The sequence below is a fragment of the Ixodes scapularis genome, unplaced genomic scaffold, assembly GCF_016920785.2.
Source record: "Ixodes scapularis isolate PalLabHiFi unplaced genomic scaffold, ASM1692078v2 PGA_scaffold0__279_contigs__length_252992795, whole genome shotgun sequence".
In the NCBI taxonomy this organism is placed as follows: Eukaryota; Metazoa; Arthropoda; class Arachnida; order Ixodida; family Ixodidae; genus Ixodes; species Ixodes scapularis.
The window spans coordinates 29,186,842-29,199,658 of NW_024609835.1; the positions used below are offsets into that span (position 1 = coordinate 29,186,842).

Below are 12,817 nucleotides of genomic sequence, written 5' to 3' on the forward strand. Positions count from 1 at the left end.
TATTTTCCTTCTTATTCAGAAGCGCGTGAAAAAGTGTGGCCCTGCACGCGCTTGTGGCGCTGCCTCTGCTATGGCGACATTTTGCTTTCGTAGATATTTTTGCATGTTCCCCGTGAGCGTTTTCTGTCGGCATCGGGTACTAAAAAGAGTGGCATCACCCTAAACAGAAGGACATTGAGGCACCCTAGTTTCCGCGACTCTCGTCGCAGAGTAAACAAAGCGAACGACGCTTGTGTGATAGGTTATGGAGCGCTATTTACTGCAGGTATAAAAAAAAACAGTGCAGCATTAGCTTAAATATTCGCTGACAACCCAAAATTACAATTTGGGGTGTCAGTGGCATTGCCTTCCGAGATGCGTTGGGAACTGGAGTCGCTGGCTAAAAAAGTGTCCAATACAAACTTTATATTGAATCTGTCTTGCCCTTTCTCATACCAAGTGCACAGCATGAACTTGCGCACCACAAAGTTTCTTAGAGATTCGAGCCTGAGCACGTTTAGATTTCCTAACGCTGCAGTCAAGCGGCTCATACATCGTACAACATACAGAGTGTCCACCTGACAGATCATGACAGAAGTGCTTCCGGCCACGCCTCAAGGGAGTGTGAATTCGAAGCATGCTTTCTTCATATATATGTATGCTTCGAACCTGTCTAAAGACGGTTTTCTTATGAGATATTTGACGCGATCGTCATATAAGGAAGAAACTTACTTCGGACAATGTCTGCATATTGACTTTCGTATGATTTATTCGCAGTCTGGCCACGGCTTAAAAGGTAGCTGACGTACAATTTCTCGGTTTTAGGGTTACAACGGTTTTTACTGAAGGAAGTGTCCCTTTAATAAATTCACACTTCCTTTTTCCATGCCTCGTGTAATTTTGTAGGCCATCTCAAAACTTTGTTTCTGGGGCCATGGCCATCGTGTGATGCAAAGTTTGAATTCTAGTACCGAAAAACTTACGACAGGCCAAGTTGCAAGAACACTTCCGATCAATCATGTAAGATGGTAGGGCTGTATTAGGGCTTTGCTTTGCAGATATCAAACATCTGTAGCAAATATTAATACGCATTCATAAAATTGCTGGCCAAAAGGTGAGTTTGCCACGATGAACGCTGGTTCGGAACGAGCCGCCACTTATCTTCTAAAAACTACAGTCTTGGTGGTGGGAGATGCACGTTGACTAGCCCTTGTGGTAGCTAATCGTAAGCTCGCGCTGAGAAGGAACGGACTGAACTACGGCCGCCAGTGAATGCCACCTTCGGAACCACGGCCTGCTGGGCGAGCAGAGACTCAATAATTTTCCTGCGCGATCACCGCTGAGCACTTACAAACTACGGCCTCTAAAGCATAACAAAACAAGCAGAAATCGTCCACTGGGACGGATAAAATCGCAGCTGAAAAACATGGTGAAAGAAGTGGCAGTACGAACGAGAAACCTCCTTAAAAACCAAAGTGATATGAGGTCAAGAGGTCAAGAGGGAGGGGGGACAAACAGCCAACCCACTGTACGTCGGCTGAGAAGCTGGTGTTAACATTTCTAACATCGTTTTTAGAGTGGATACCTGTTTTTCATTAGTCTAACATTTTGGCAGCGCTTGTATTTAGTCTCCTTATATCGATGTTACTCATTTACTTTGACTCCACTTTTCACCAGAGTTACCCTTTAAGTAAGGTAAGGCAAAGCAAGGCAATGCAAGTCGTTAATACCCTCAGATATTTATGAATGCGTTCTGCACTGGGACACAAAAAAACATATACAGCAATCACTGATCTTAACCCTCATCACTTCAGTTAAAAATTGACCCTGAAGTGTAGGTGTCAAAACTGCGTCCACCTTTTTCTCTTCTCAGACGGTATGTTCTTTATGATCCTCATTGCTCTTCTTATTTGTTGAATGGTTGAAGAAATGCCGTAAGTGGACGTTTTCATTACATCGGGAGGAAGTATAAATTTCTGAGTTCCGAGAGTGTAGCTCCGTTAGCACGCTGTATATTTATTTTATTTATTTATTTCCCAGTACTACTACCCCGAGAGGGGTCCAGTAGGAGAGGAGAAAAACTAATATCATTAGTAAAACATTTCACGAAGAGACGTTTAGCTGGTGCAGGAAATTGTCAAGTGCGTCAGCGTGAGTGATGTTGGTATGTAGGTTATTCCAATGTTATATTTCGAGGTAAAAATGAATAGCTGAAGAAGTCAGGGTACTCTGCAGTTATCTATTGTTGTTGTTTCGGAGGCCTTAATGTTGGTCCTAGCGGAAAAGCTGATGAGGTTGTCTGTATTGATGTGAAGATCACCCATGATGATTTGGAGAGCGTTTTTTACTTTATCATTTTCCAGCGATCGATAAAAGGTGTCAAATCAGGTTATTTTATTTAAGGGGTATTCACACAAGGAAGAAATCGCGGGGATTTCTCCCCGGCACGCGCGCATCGCGAGGTGAAAACGCGAGAATTTTGTACATCGCAAAGCCTGTCGTTTTCGTCGTGGGATGCGCGTGCCGCGTGTTAATACCCCTAACACCGACGGTGTTTCAAATCGGCCAAATTTGTAGAAAATGAATCGTAGATCCTTCCATTTGATCATTTCCAAGCTCTTCACTATAACAGCCGTGTAAGGGTCCTAGAGGACCTTCGACTATTCCGATAATGTTTAATGTATTATGTTTTAATATTAATGTTTTATAAGTGAGTCACACCTTCAGGTGTGACTCACACCGAAAGTCACAGTCATAAGTGAGTCACACCTTTCACACCTTCAGGTGTGAAAAGTTTGAGTGAACGTTTTACCTGCCATATATTTGTAAGTAGCTTTTTAGGTAATGAAGGCGATGTGCGAGTCAAAAGAAAAATTATTTGGAAGGATAGCATCCAAGCATTTCGATTCGAGGACGTTGAGTGTATGTTTGTGTACATTGTACTGAAAAAATGCTGGGAAGTTTTTTTACCAGTGATCGGCATAGTGAGGCATTTAGAGGGGCACAGATTCTTTCTTGATTTTCTCTTTGACCTTGGCGGCCAATAGTTCAATCTCTTAGGCTGCAGAATGATAAAGAGATACCCGAGAAGACATCCGTTTCTCATATTTGCGGTTTTCTATTCTTTTTTTACTTCATCAAATTACCTCAATAATTATATTTTAGCCCTTATTTCAATTACGCAAATCGCAAAAATACATTCGAAATAATAAAATTACGCATAGTGCTTTCAAAGAACACAGTGGGCCTCCTGAAAACGCCAGTGAACGCCCCGGCACATTATGGGAACTGTGACTGTCACAGTTTTTAGCCAAGCCACGTCTAGCATAGTCGATATTTTGCATGATAGGTGGCGCACGCTACCGCCCGAAATGCAGCGTCATTTTTAATCCGTTCATGCATCCAGATGACCTGGTCTTCAAACGTTGTTGGGACAAGCTGTGTTTTTTTTAATTGGCAAAAAAAAAAAAAGATGGTACCACTGAGCTCAACTAATTCCCGTAGAAAAAACAAAAAAACACGTTATATACGTGAATCATACCTCGCTCTTGTGGTGCGTGGCCCGCACGCAATGGCATATTTAATAAAGAACGGCGGCTCATTCAGAAAGATGGCCCATCTAAAATACGGCAGTGGACATACGTTCTGTGTTTGAGGGTTTCTCACCTCATGTGTGCAACGCAGCGCCGCACAGGTTGCTGCAAATATCACGGACCCAACGCGGACGTAGGAAATGCGGTTCTCGCAAGCGGTACGGCGGTAGCAGCCGACGACGGTGCAGCGACACTCCCTGTTCCCAGAATGCCTCACGCGCGCCGTTTCAGGACGCTCGCTACTTTGCAGAAAAATCCCTTAGGAGACCACCATACGGCACCCCCATGGTAAACCAAAAGAAGCGACGTCAGTTAAATAATCGCTAAAGTTCATACAAATGCGTAAATTGCGTTAATTACTGGACGCATAGACCAGTGAATCTAGAGGCAACATTAGATACTCCGGAAAGTATTTCATATTTCACCTGCGTAAATGGTTCTGTTTGACTCTTCAATATAGGGAAACTTGAGAACGTTGCGTGCAGGAGCTTGGAACGTCTCTGAATCCAACGCACGGTGCACTGCCTGGTGACTGAAGTAGCAAAAAAAGGGCTGCGGATAAAAGTTGAGCGGGGAATCTGTTAGCAATGGTTCCACGCCGTGAGTAATTCCCCCTACAGTCAGGCACAACTTAAGAATGCTGCCCGGAGCTCCTCCCACACCTTTGTTTATTGCTATTCGGTGTTCCTCTGCGATCCGCAAGGAGTTATCTACCGGTGCGCACTTCACGCGGACGTCCGTGAGGTCCGTTCATGTATTACTTACCCTGAAGAAGGACAAGGCGGGCTGGACATAGAAAAAAACACACCTTTATCCGAACAGGCCACGCAATTCAGTGCTCCCCCCCCCCCCCCCCCCCCTCACACTCATTATAATCTCCCGGCTTCAATTTCAAACCGCTGTGCGGTTTCAAGTTAAGGCAGACAACAACAGGTTTAAAATTGTCTCCCGCTAATGCATTTCTATGGGAAACAGTAAGCGCCTTTTCCTCCTGCGCTTGATTATAAGAGCAAATATCACAAATAATTCGTACGTACTAGGTAGCTTGTAACATTTCTAAGTCGCGGAGACGAAGATATGGGTCGGTTACGGCGTTTTGGCTTCAAACTCATGGCATTAAAACGGTACTAAAATCTCTTCGTACAAGTATTTATGTATATTGTCAGACACCTTTAGCGCGAACACGGCATCGGTACTTTTTTACAGGGATGTTTACGTGCCAAAGTAGTGAAGAGAATTTTGAAAATCAAGACAGTTGACTACTGCTCAATAACCACGTGTGCATGCAACCGATCAATATAGAGTAAAGCCGAATAATAGGGAGTTTTAGAATAGCGCACGCTAAAGCTTTGCGTACGCAAAGAATAGCGTCGTCGCCACTGCGCATGCTCCGAACGCAAACCAGGTTTTGCGCTTTGCGTGCGCAATTTTAGCGCGCGCTATTTCTCGGAAATAGCGTGCGTACGCAATGAGTCTTTGCGCTTCTCCAAGGAGGATTCGTGATGGGAAGTTGGCTAAAGCCAAGACGAGCACAGTTGAAAAAAATGGCGGCCTCCAGGATTATGTCGGCGGCTGCTTTGGCGGCGTCGTGAGTGCGACGTCGGCGGCATCCTCGCGACTGCAATTTTCAATACGGGACGACGTTGTACTCGGTTTGGCAGCGATCACCGCCAACTTGATGCTTGCGACGCGCGAACATTTCACGGCGAAGGAACGATGCACGAAGATCAGTACACGAGACCTCTCTTGCCGAGGCGACGCAAGCGGACACGACCAGTCAACCGCTCGCGTCGTGTTCTCATGCTTAAACAAATTAAAATGCTACTGTGGACCAAAAAACTCGTTTTCTTTTAAAGTTACATCATTTCGTGTGTGAAATAAAAATTTGACTATCTTGGTGGCGTCGCAAGCGCGAGATGCTTAGGCTTTTGCGTCGCGGCGGAGAAACGCTATTCTCAAACTCCCCTGCGTCGCGTGCGCTAATACAAGCGCTAAATTTAGCGCTAGCGTGCGCTAAAATTGCGTACGTTATTCTAAAACTCCCTAATGAGTGCACTTTGCAATAAATATAACGTTCGTTTCATTCCTGCTGCTACTCATTTTGTAAATGTGCAAAGGTAAGTTTCGTCTAGCGTTCAAAACAAATATCTGCATGCTCGAAAACTTTTGAAATGGGGGAAAAGTCAGAAAACTCTAACTCTTACCGCCCGTAAAGTTCGGCTTAATAATCGAAAGAAAAACGCAATTAATAGTGCGTTACTCTTATGGCCTGTTCACACATACAGCGGAGCGCTAAGTTAGCGCTACGTGAGCGCTCCAAAGAGCACTCGTGTGGCACTTCCTAGCGCGTGACTTAATTCTAGTATAGAGCACGATGGGCGCTTTTATAGCGCCTTGTAAGCGCTTTAAGGCCGGTTTCCACATACAGCGGAGAGCTCAGTTAGCGCTTCATGAGCGCGGGAAGTAGCGCTCGTGTTTGCACCGACTTGCGCGTGACGTAGCGCTCGGTTAGCGCTTCAGAAGCGCTCCGGTAGGCGCTCAGTTAGCGCTTCAGAAGCGCTTCAGTAGGCGCTCGGTTAGCGCTTCAGAAGCGTAGTGTAAGCGCTCTCACGCTCCTTGTGCCGTGCTTGCTGCTGTGGAACAGCGCGTGCAGGGCGATTCCGTTGTTGTTGTTTTTCCTTTGATGGTGAAAGAAGAAGTAAAAGAGCCGCTCTCCAAGCAAAGGGTCGGGCAGACGATCCAGAGTCATGAACTCTGAGCGACTAATTGATTGGGTACGATCTTATCGCTTTCTATTCGATATGCGTGACCTTGGTTTCAAGGACATGCAGTTAAGAAATAATCACCTTCGAAAGTGCTCTGTATCTCGGTCGCTCAGCCTGGGAACAAGGTTCGCCGGACACCCGTCGGTATATCGGTGGCGAACGATTTTGCACAACCAGAAGGCTCTTCTGGGTGTTAAGTCGACCACACGCATATGCGCTAATAACGCATGTAAGAGCATTCGTCGTGTTTCTATTTCAGCGTCCCACATATCCGTCATGGTACTGTTGATGCTCACCCAACCGCAGGAACCCGAACCGCAGAGCACGCGCTAATCCGCAGCAATAACCGCCGTACAAGAAGCGCTAACAGGCGCTACTCAAGCGCTAACAAGGCGCTACTGAAGCGCTAACAAAGTGCTACACTGTTCCACGCGTTTCAACCGCTCATTTTAGTGGCCTACAAATATCTCAGCTTATCAATATTAGCGTCATCGGGATGTAGGCGCTCCTTGAACAAGTCCTACGTTCTTCTCGACTGTTATTCTCACTTATATTCACCGCATGTCTTTAAACACTTGACGTGGAACATAGGATTGGACCTGTAATACTAGAAAGTTAAACAACGCTCACTGATCGAAAAATACCGTAGCTAAAGCAAGTTCACAATTGTGATGCTGATAAAGTTGCGTACTGTTCACAAAGACCAAAGTAGAAAAGGTAATTCATCTTATACTCCGGCGACGAGACAACCTGCACGCGCGTTTTCCCAATGCAGAGGAGCACCGCAAAAGTGGACTGGAAAACGCAAGACCCATAAACACTAGCGCCAGTTGAACCTCTAGCGTACATTGTAACTACATGCTCCCCCTTTACGCGCCCTGGGCGGGCGCCAAGGTTTTTTCCTCGTCCACAGGCACACGTCACGTCCTTCTTCATGGCTATGGTCTTCTCTGGTTAGTCCGCAGAGGGTTTCCATGACGCGGCTGTTACGGGGTACGATGTCTATTTGAAGAATCTTGTATTCGACAATAGCAAACACTGTGCGAGCGTCTTTAGTTACCTATATTGAATACGCACGTTGTTTCTAACTTCAAAGACTTATTGTTGACGATTCAATAGACGCTGATAGACTAAGAAACGCAGGGTGTGTCCTAATACGGTCATGCTTCTTGATTCGTTTTACGGCATTATTATCGGCTAATGCCGCTATCTGATTTTGCTGCGGAGCTTTAATGTTTTCTTTGGAACTAGATACGCCCTCCATTTCTTGTACAATCATTGGCTATAACATGAACAACCTGCCATTGTTTCTCGGCGTACACTCTAAAAAACGTTTGTGCGTCTACTTTCACGAACAAAGCTCGGAGAGCCAATCACCGCAACTTACGGAGGCAGCTCAGCGAATGACATTGCCGAAGCATATGTTCAGACCAAAAAACGCAGTCTGAGTTGTGACATTAGGCAATGCAAGCATGATGTTTTGCATTGCTTAATGTCACAACTCAGACTGCGTTTTTTGGTCTAAACATATGTTTCGGCAATGTCATTCGCTGAGCTGCCTCTGTAAGTTGTGGCGATTGGCTCTCCGAGTGTTCTGTGGGAAAGCAGACGCACGGTTTTTTTTAGAGTTTACGGTCCAGTTTCGGAAAAAGCTCAGGCACAAACCATTCTGTTGGAAAGTAAAGTTGAAATAACGGGTGTTTCAGCGAATACTTTCAAACATTCCTATAAGTAAGGTAATTCAAAAGAAAAAAATAGGTTCTCTGAAACAAAGTTTTCGCCAAAGCAAATGCCTCAAATTGTAAAAAAACGAAAAAAAAAGTCGAGTTAGCTAAGCATTATAACTAAAATTTACTAACTTTCTAAATTGGTTAAAATAAACACATATTTTTCCATTGGAAACTTGCACATAGCGTGATCGAAGAGCCCTAAATCAGTCAATTCTTTGGAAGCCTAGTGCTCCAAGTTTCGAACTTAGTCCACAATGGTGGACTAAGTTTTCCCCTCGTTCAGCATGCACAAGGCTGGCTACACGAAAACCTTAATGATATGAATATCATTCGAGTTTCCCTGCGTTTGCTTTTTAGAGACAGCTGTAATCGATTTTCTCACGCTCCAACTTTTCTGCAACTTTCGGTTCGTTTCTCGATCATGTCTCGGAGAGCCAATAGACTTTCCGTTTAAAAATCGCGGTCTACTTGAGAACAATAGGCAACTAAACCCAAAATGGCATGCCAATCGCCCCTGAGCCGTCCTTTCTATTCAGCAATGCAGTTTGAAAGCTTTTCAAATGGATCTAATACATCGAAATCCATTCGAACCACCAAATATTGAACACCTATTAAAGAGTTTATTTGGTGACAAGAGAGATTGGTATCATGTTTTAACGAACATGTGGTCTCAGAGGCCAAATCATTAGGTGCCGTTGCAATTGAGATACTAGAGCAAATGGGTGTGATATCGCGACTCTGCCTCATTAGGTAACCCGAATTAACGATAATCAAGGCACGGCGCATCCAGTGTCCTAGTGTGCAGTTCCTACAGACGCGTTTGAGTATGAAGATTTTTACTTCTACCATTCATTGTAAAGAATACCTTGGATTTGTTCCGGTTTTCAACGAGGGTAATGAATCTGTCGGTGAAGAGATTTGTGCCGTAGTGCCCGGTCTCATTGAATACTGGCGTCTCGTTTTCTCTGAAGTCGAGTCCAATGTGGTCCTGAAGATAAAGGAAACATTTTTTAAGAAGTCCAACCAGTCCTTTCCAATAAAGCAAAAACAATGTCACAGTTGGTAGAAAGAACATACAAATAGTTTTCTGAGGTCCCCAGTGCGATAGCCGACCTCTCCTGAAGGTATTGAATTGACCACTGAAGATGCCTTATCTAAACTTTTGTGGTCACTTTGAGGTAGACAGCTAATTTCCCGTTGAAAGAAGGGCTGGGCACTTAATCTATTAACCTAATAATTAATCGATTCATGCTTTAATCGGTAATAATATTTTTTACCACTTAATGAGTTAAATATTGGCTTACAAAATAAAAGTTAATTTTCAACGCTTCACCATGCACGCACACGTAGACGAGTACATTTCTATCAAGGTGAAAGTTTAGGTGAAAATTTGCCTAAAGTATATTAGGGCATTATACGCTTCCCAGCCACTTGAACGCCGTGCGAGTGTTTGTTTAGCGCAGAAGAAGCTATTGTGAACATCAGGGGAGTTCGCTATTGCCGGAGGATATCAACGTACCTCCATGCTCCTGTGGCTTAAGTAATGGTTTTTTTAATGTTCGTGTCTTTTGACGTCTCTCAACCACATATCAAGGTTGATTTAAAATCCGAAATCGTGCATATATTGTGCCGTTTATCATATATTCAGCAAACGCGATTTTGTTTTACTTTTTTTAACTATTATGCACGAGAATAAACGGAACCGAATAATCGATAAATTAATTGATTAAAGCGTGGAGATTAATCGAGTTAATCTTTTTAATCGACGCCCTGTCCTTGTTGCAACCTTGTTACATGCCAAGCTAAGTTTTTAGACAAAATACTGCACCTGTGATTTGTTCTTGTTTCTTACTTACACTGCCCGAGGTGTGGTTGTAGTAATCGTTGGAACCGGTGTAAAGGCCAAAGAAAGTGTCGAAACCCCGCTTCATCGGCACGTATGGCGTTTGAAAGAATCCCAAGTGCCACTGGGAAATATAAAGAGTTGCACTTGACTTTCTCTATTTATTAAATTGTGATATTACTACCTTCGTATTTTAAAATTATATTTCCGTGTCTTTATAACTTATTTTTATTTAGCTGAAGTGGATGAAAATTTATGTTGAAACAAATTGGAACATCTTTAAAGAGGGAGATAATGCTTGACGGCGAGTATATTCATCGAGATTCATAAAACTATTGTTAAACATTTCGAATTGTGGCCCAGCGCGAACGAGTCGTGAATTATTACCATGGGGCAGTACATCTCGGAGGTTCTAAGCAAGATTATTTTAGAGGATGACGTGCTAGGATTTTCGTCACCTTAAAGAATATGAGATGAAAACGTTCTTATTTCTCATTATATCTCTTGAAATTCAGATTTACAAATTGATCGCTCTCGTAATCTTGATAAATCTTTGTCTGTCATTCACTTTCTGTCAATGTTTTTTTTTTTTTTTTTTCCGAGCGCTCCGGTTATTTAAATAGCACTGCATTTTACTGCTGATTCTTAAACTTGCTGATTGGTGTCTGCGAATTTCAGTTTTGTTTTCTTGCCATATCTGTCCACCTAAGACGCAGAGATATTTTTGTGAATACTCTGATAATTGACGTCATTAACATCAGAACAGTCCACATATAAAGCACCAATCATTTATGCGGCGTTTTAATCGCCTTATCCAGCGTGGATGGCTGGCTGGCTCTTTCGCGCTTAGCTGACAGCGCACCTAGAATAACTAAATTACATCCGCCCTTTTTGCACGCTGAGACTCCAGGCATTTCTAGCAAGATTAAGCTCCTCCCGCCGGATTGATCAGCCGATAAAAGCTGCACCAGTGTTTGGTGCTTAGAGTGTATGCGGGACTGTATGCATGCGGGCATTTCTGAAAGTGTCGGCTTTTGACTCTTTTAACGGGTCCTAAGTATATTTTACACAGCGATGTGTTCAGAACAACTGATCGTTCCTCCTCTCCTGATCAATTTACCCATTAGGAGTTCACACGGTATCGGACTCCGGTGGTTTTTGAGTCTCAGTTGCCAAAGTGTGTCCGAAATGGTTGTCCACTTAGACCGAGTTATCTTGCGAGCAAGATGCAGGTCACCGATTCGTTAACTTATAGGATTAAAGGAAGACGTTTGATTGGTGTTGCGAGTGCGTGATGGAGCAGTAAACATGCAAGAGCTTCAGAGTGTTTACGCTCTCGGAACTAAGAAGTCAATATAAAATATTGATTTTCACTCCGCATTACCTTCCCGATCATGTTCACGTCGTAGCCCAAGTCTTTGAAGTGCTGCGGTAAAATCTTATTTTCCAGCGGCAGACCCCACGGTGCTGCAGGCAGGATAACGGTCGACTGCATGCCTGAAAGATTTAGAAAAAAAGACGTGTTCGATGACTTAAAGATCTCAGCCGACTTTTCTTTTTTTACCTGAAGAACAGGAAATATGAATACATTTCAAAACTGCACAAACAATGTCCTTTCGTGAGACGAGAATTTGCTTGAGCAACTTAGTCCAAAAGAGGTGCAAGGGCTGGAATTTGTGGGTAGTCTTTGACCTCAGCGGAAAACGGAATGCATACACCCACACGTCTTCCTGCATATGCACAACTCTGCGATGCACTCGGAACAGATCATTTACAATCAAGAAAAGAAGAAAAGCTGAAATGAAGAGACAAGCAGCACTACTCACACACTTACACTGCTTGGCGAGGCTATACATGTAAAAAGACATCTGCAAAGCAGAAAACAGTATCACAAACCTCCCATGACATTGTACTCTGGAGGTAATTTTGCAAAAATTAGATTGCCTGTAATAAAATGTCTGTTAACATTCCACTTGTTTTCCCGAAAATGTTTACACAATTGGCTTCTACAGAAATCGAAGACTGCAAAGTTCATCTGTAAAATGCCATGCTATGCATACTGGATATCGTGGTTCTATAATATGTAGCTAAAATTTCTTTGTGATGTTAAAAATATGCGTATAATAGTATATACTGTTTATTGTTACTCTTTTAATGTTTATTGCGTAGTTCTACTCGTTTCGAGTGTACACATTTTTGTAAATAACTTGCATAACACATTATTGCGCTCTAATGTGAATAAGGCAGTTTTTCATTTAGGAGTGTGTTGCGGGGCTTTCTGTGTGGTGCTTGGTTTAGGTGAGAACTGCGGAATCTCAAACTAATGAATCCTAATTATTCTGGCATTTGAAGTAATAGCCGGCAGCGCTAGCACCAATGCTTTTTTTCTCTTCCTTTTCAAGTTATTAAAAAATGGAGACGCTCAATATACCATTGTGAATTGGATATAGCCCCGTCATCAGGGCTGATCTGGACGGGGTGCAGAGTGGCAGCACGTAATAGTTGTTGAGAATGACACCGTCTCCCGCCAGGACGTCGATATTTGGGGTCGGGATTTGGGTGGATCCATGGAAACTGACGTCTCCCCATCCCTGAATAAACCAGAATAAAACATAATAAATTTATCTAGCATATGGCATAACAGAGGCTGTTATTGTACACTCTTTGAATCTATTGAATTTATTTAGTACAGCTATGCATTTGAAACAAAAACTTATCAGTCTCCCTCTAGTCACCTTACACAATGAGAAGCGCGAGATTATCACGCCGCATTGATAAAGCAAAAAAGGCGTCTCTGCCATTTGGAACCTGAAATGGTATTGGCACTGGACCATGTGCAGCGCAAGAGCAGCGGCAAGAAAACGCTGCCAGGCGATGTGGAGATTGGTATATGATTTTTTTTACAGG

General features: G+C 43.4%; 1 protein-coding gene across 1 annotated transcript in view; it reads right to left on the reverse strand.

Moving 5' to 3' along the window:
* LOC8041760 (arylsulfatase B-like) overlaps window positions 1-12,817 on the reverse strand; it is a 35,351-nt gene that overhangs the window by 12,504 nt on the left and 10,030 nt on the right. Inside the window, exons 3-7 of the mRNA XM_042291611.1 lie at window positions 12,342-12,501; window positions 11,295-11,407; window positions 9,924-10,034; window positions 8,933-9,055; window positions 3,998-4,124 (exon numbers count right to left, since the gene is read on the reverse strand). Coding sequence (XP_042147545.1) covers window positions 3,998-4,124; window positions 8,933-9,055; window positions 9,924-10,034; window positions 11,295-11,407; window positions 12,342-12,501 — 634 coding nt within the window. The remainder of the gene's footprint in view (window positions 1-3,997; window positions 4,125-8,932; window positions 9,056-9,923; window positions 10,035-11,294; window positions 11,408-12,341; window positions 12,502-12,817) is intronic.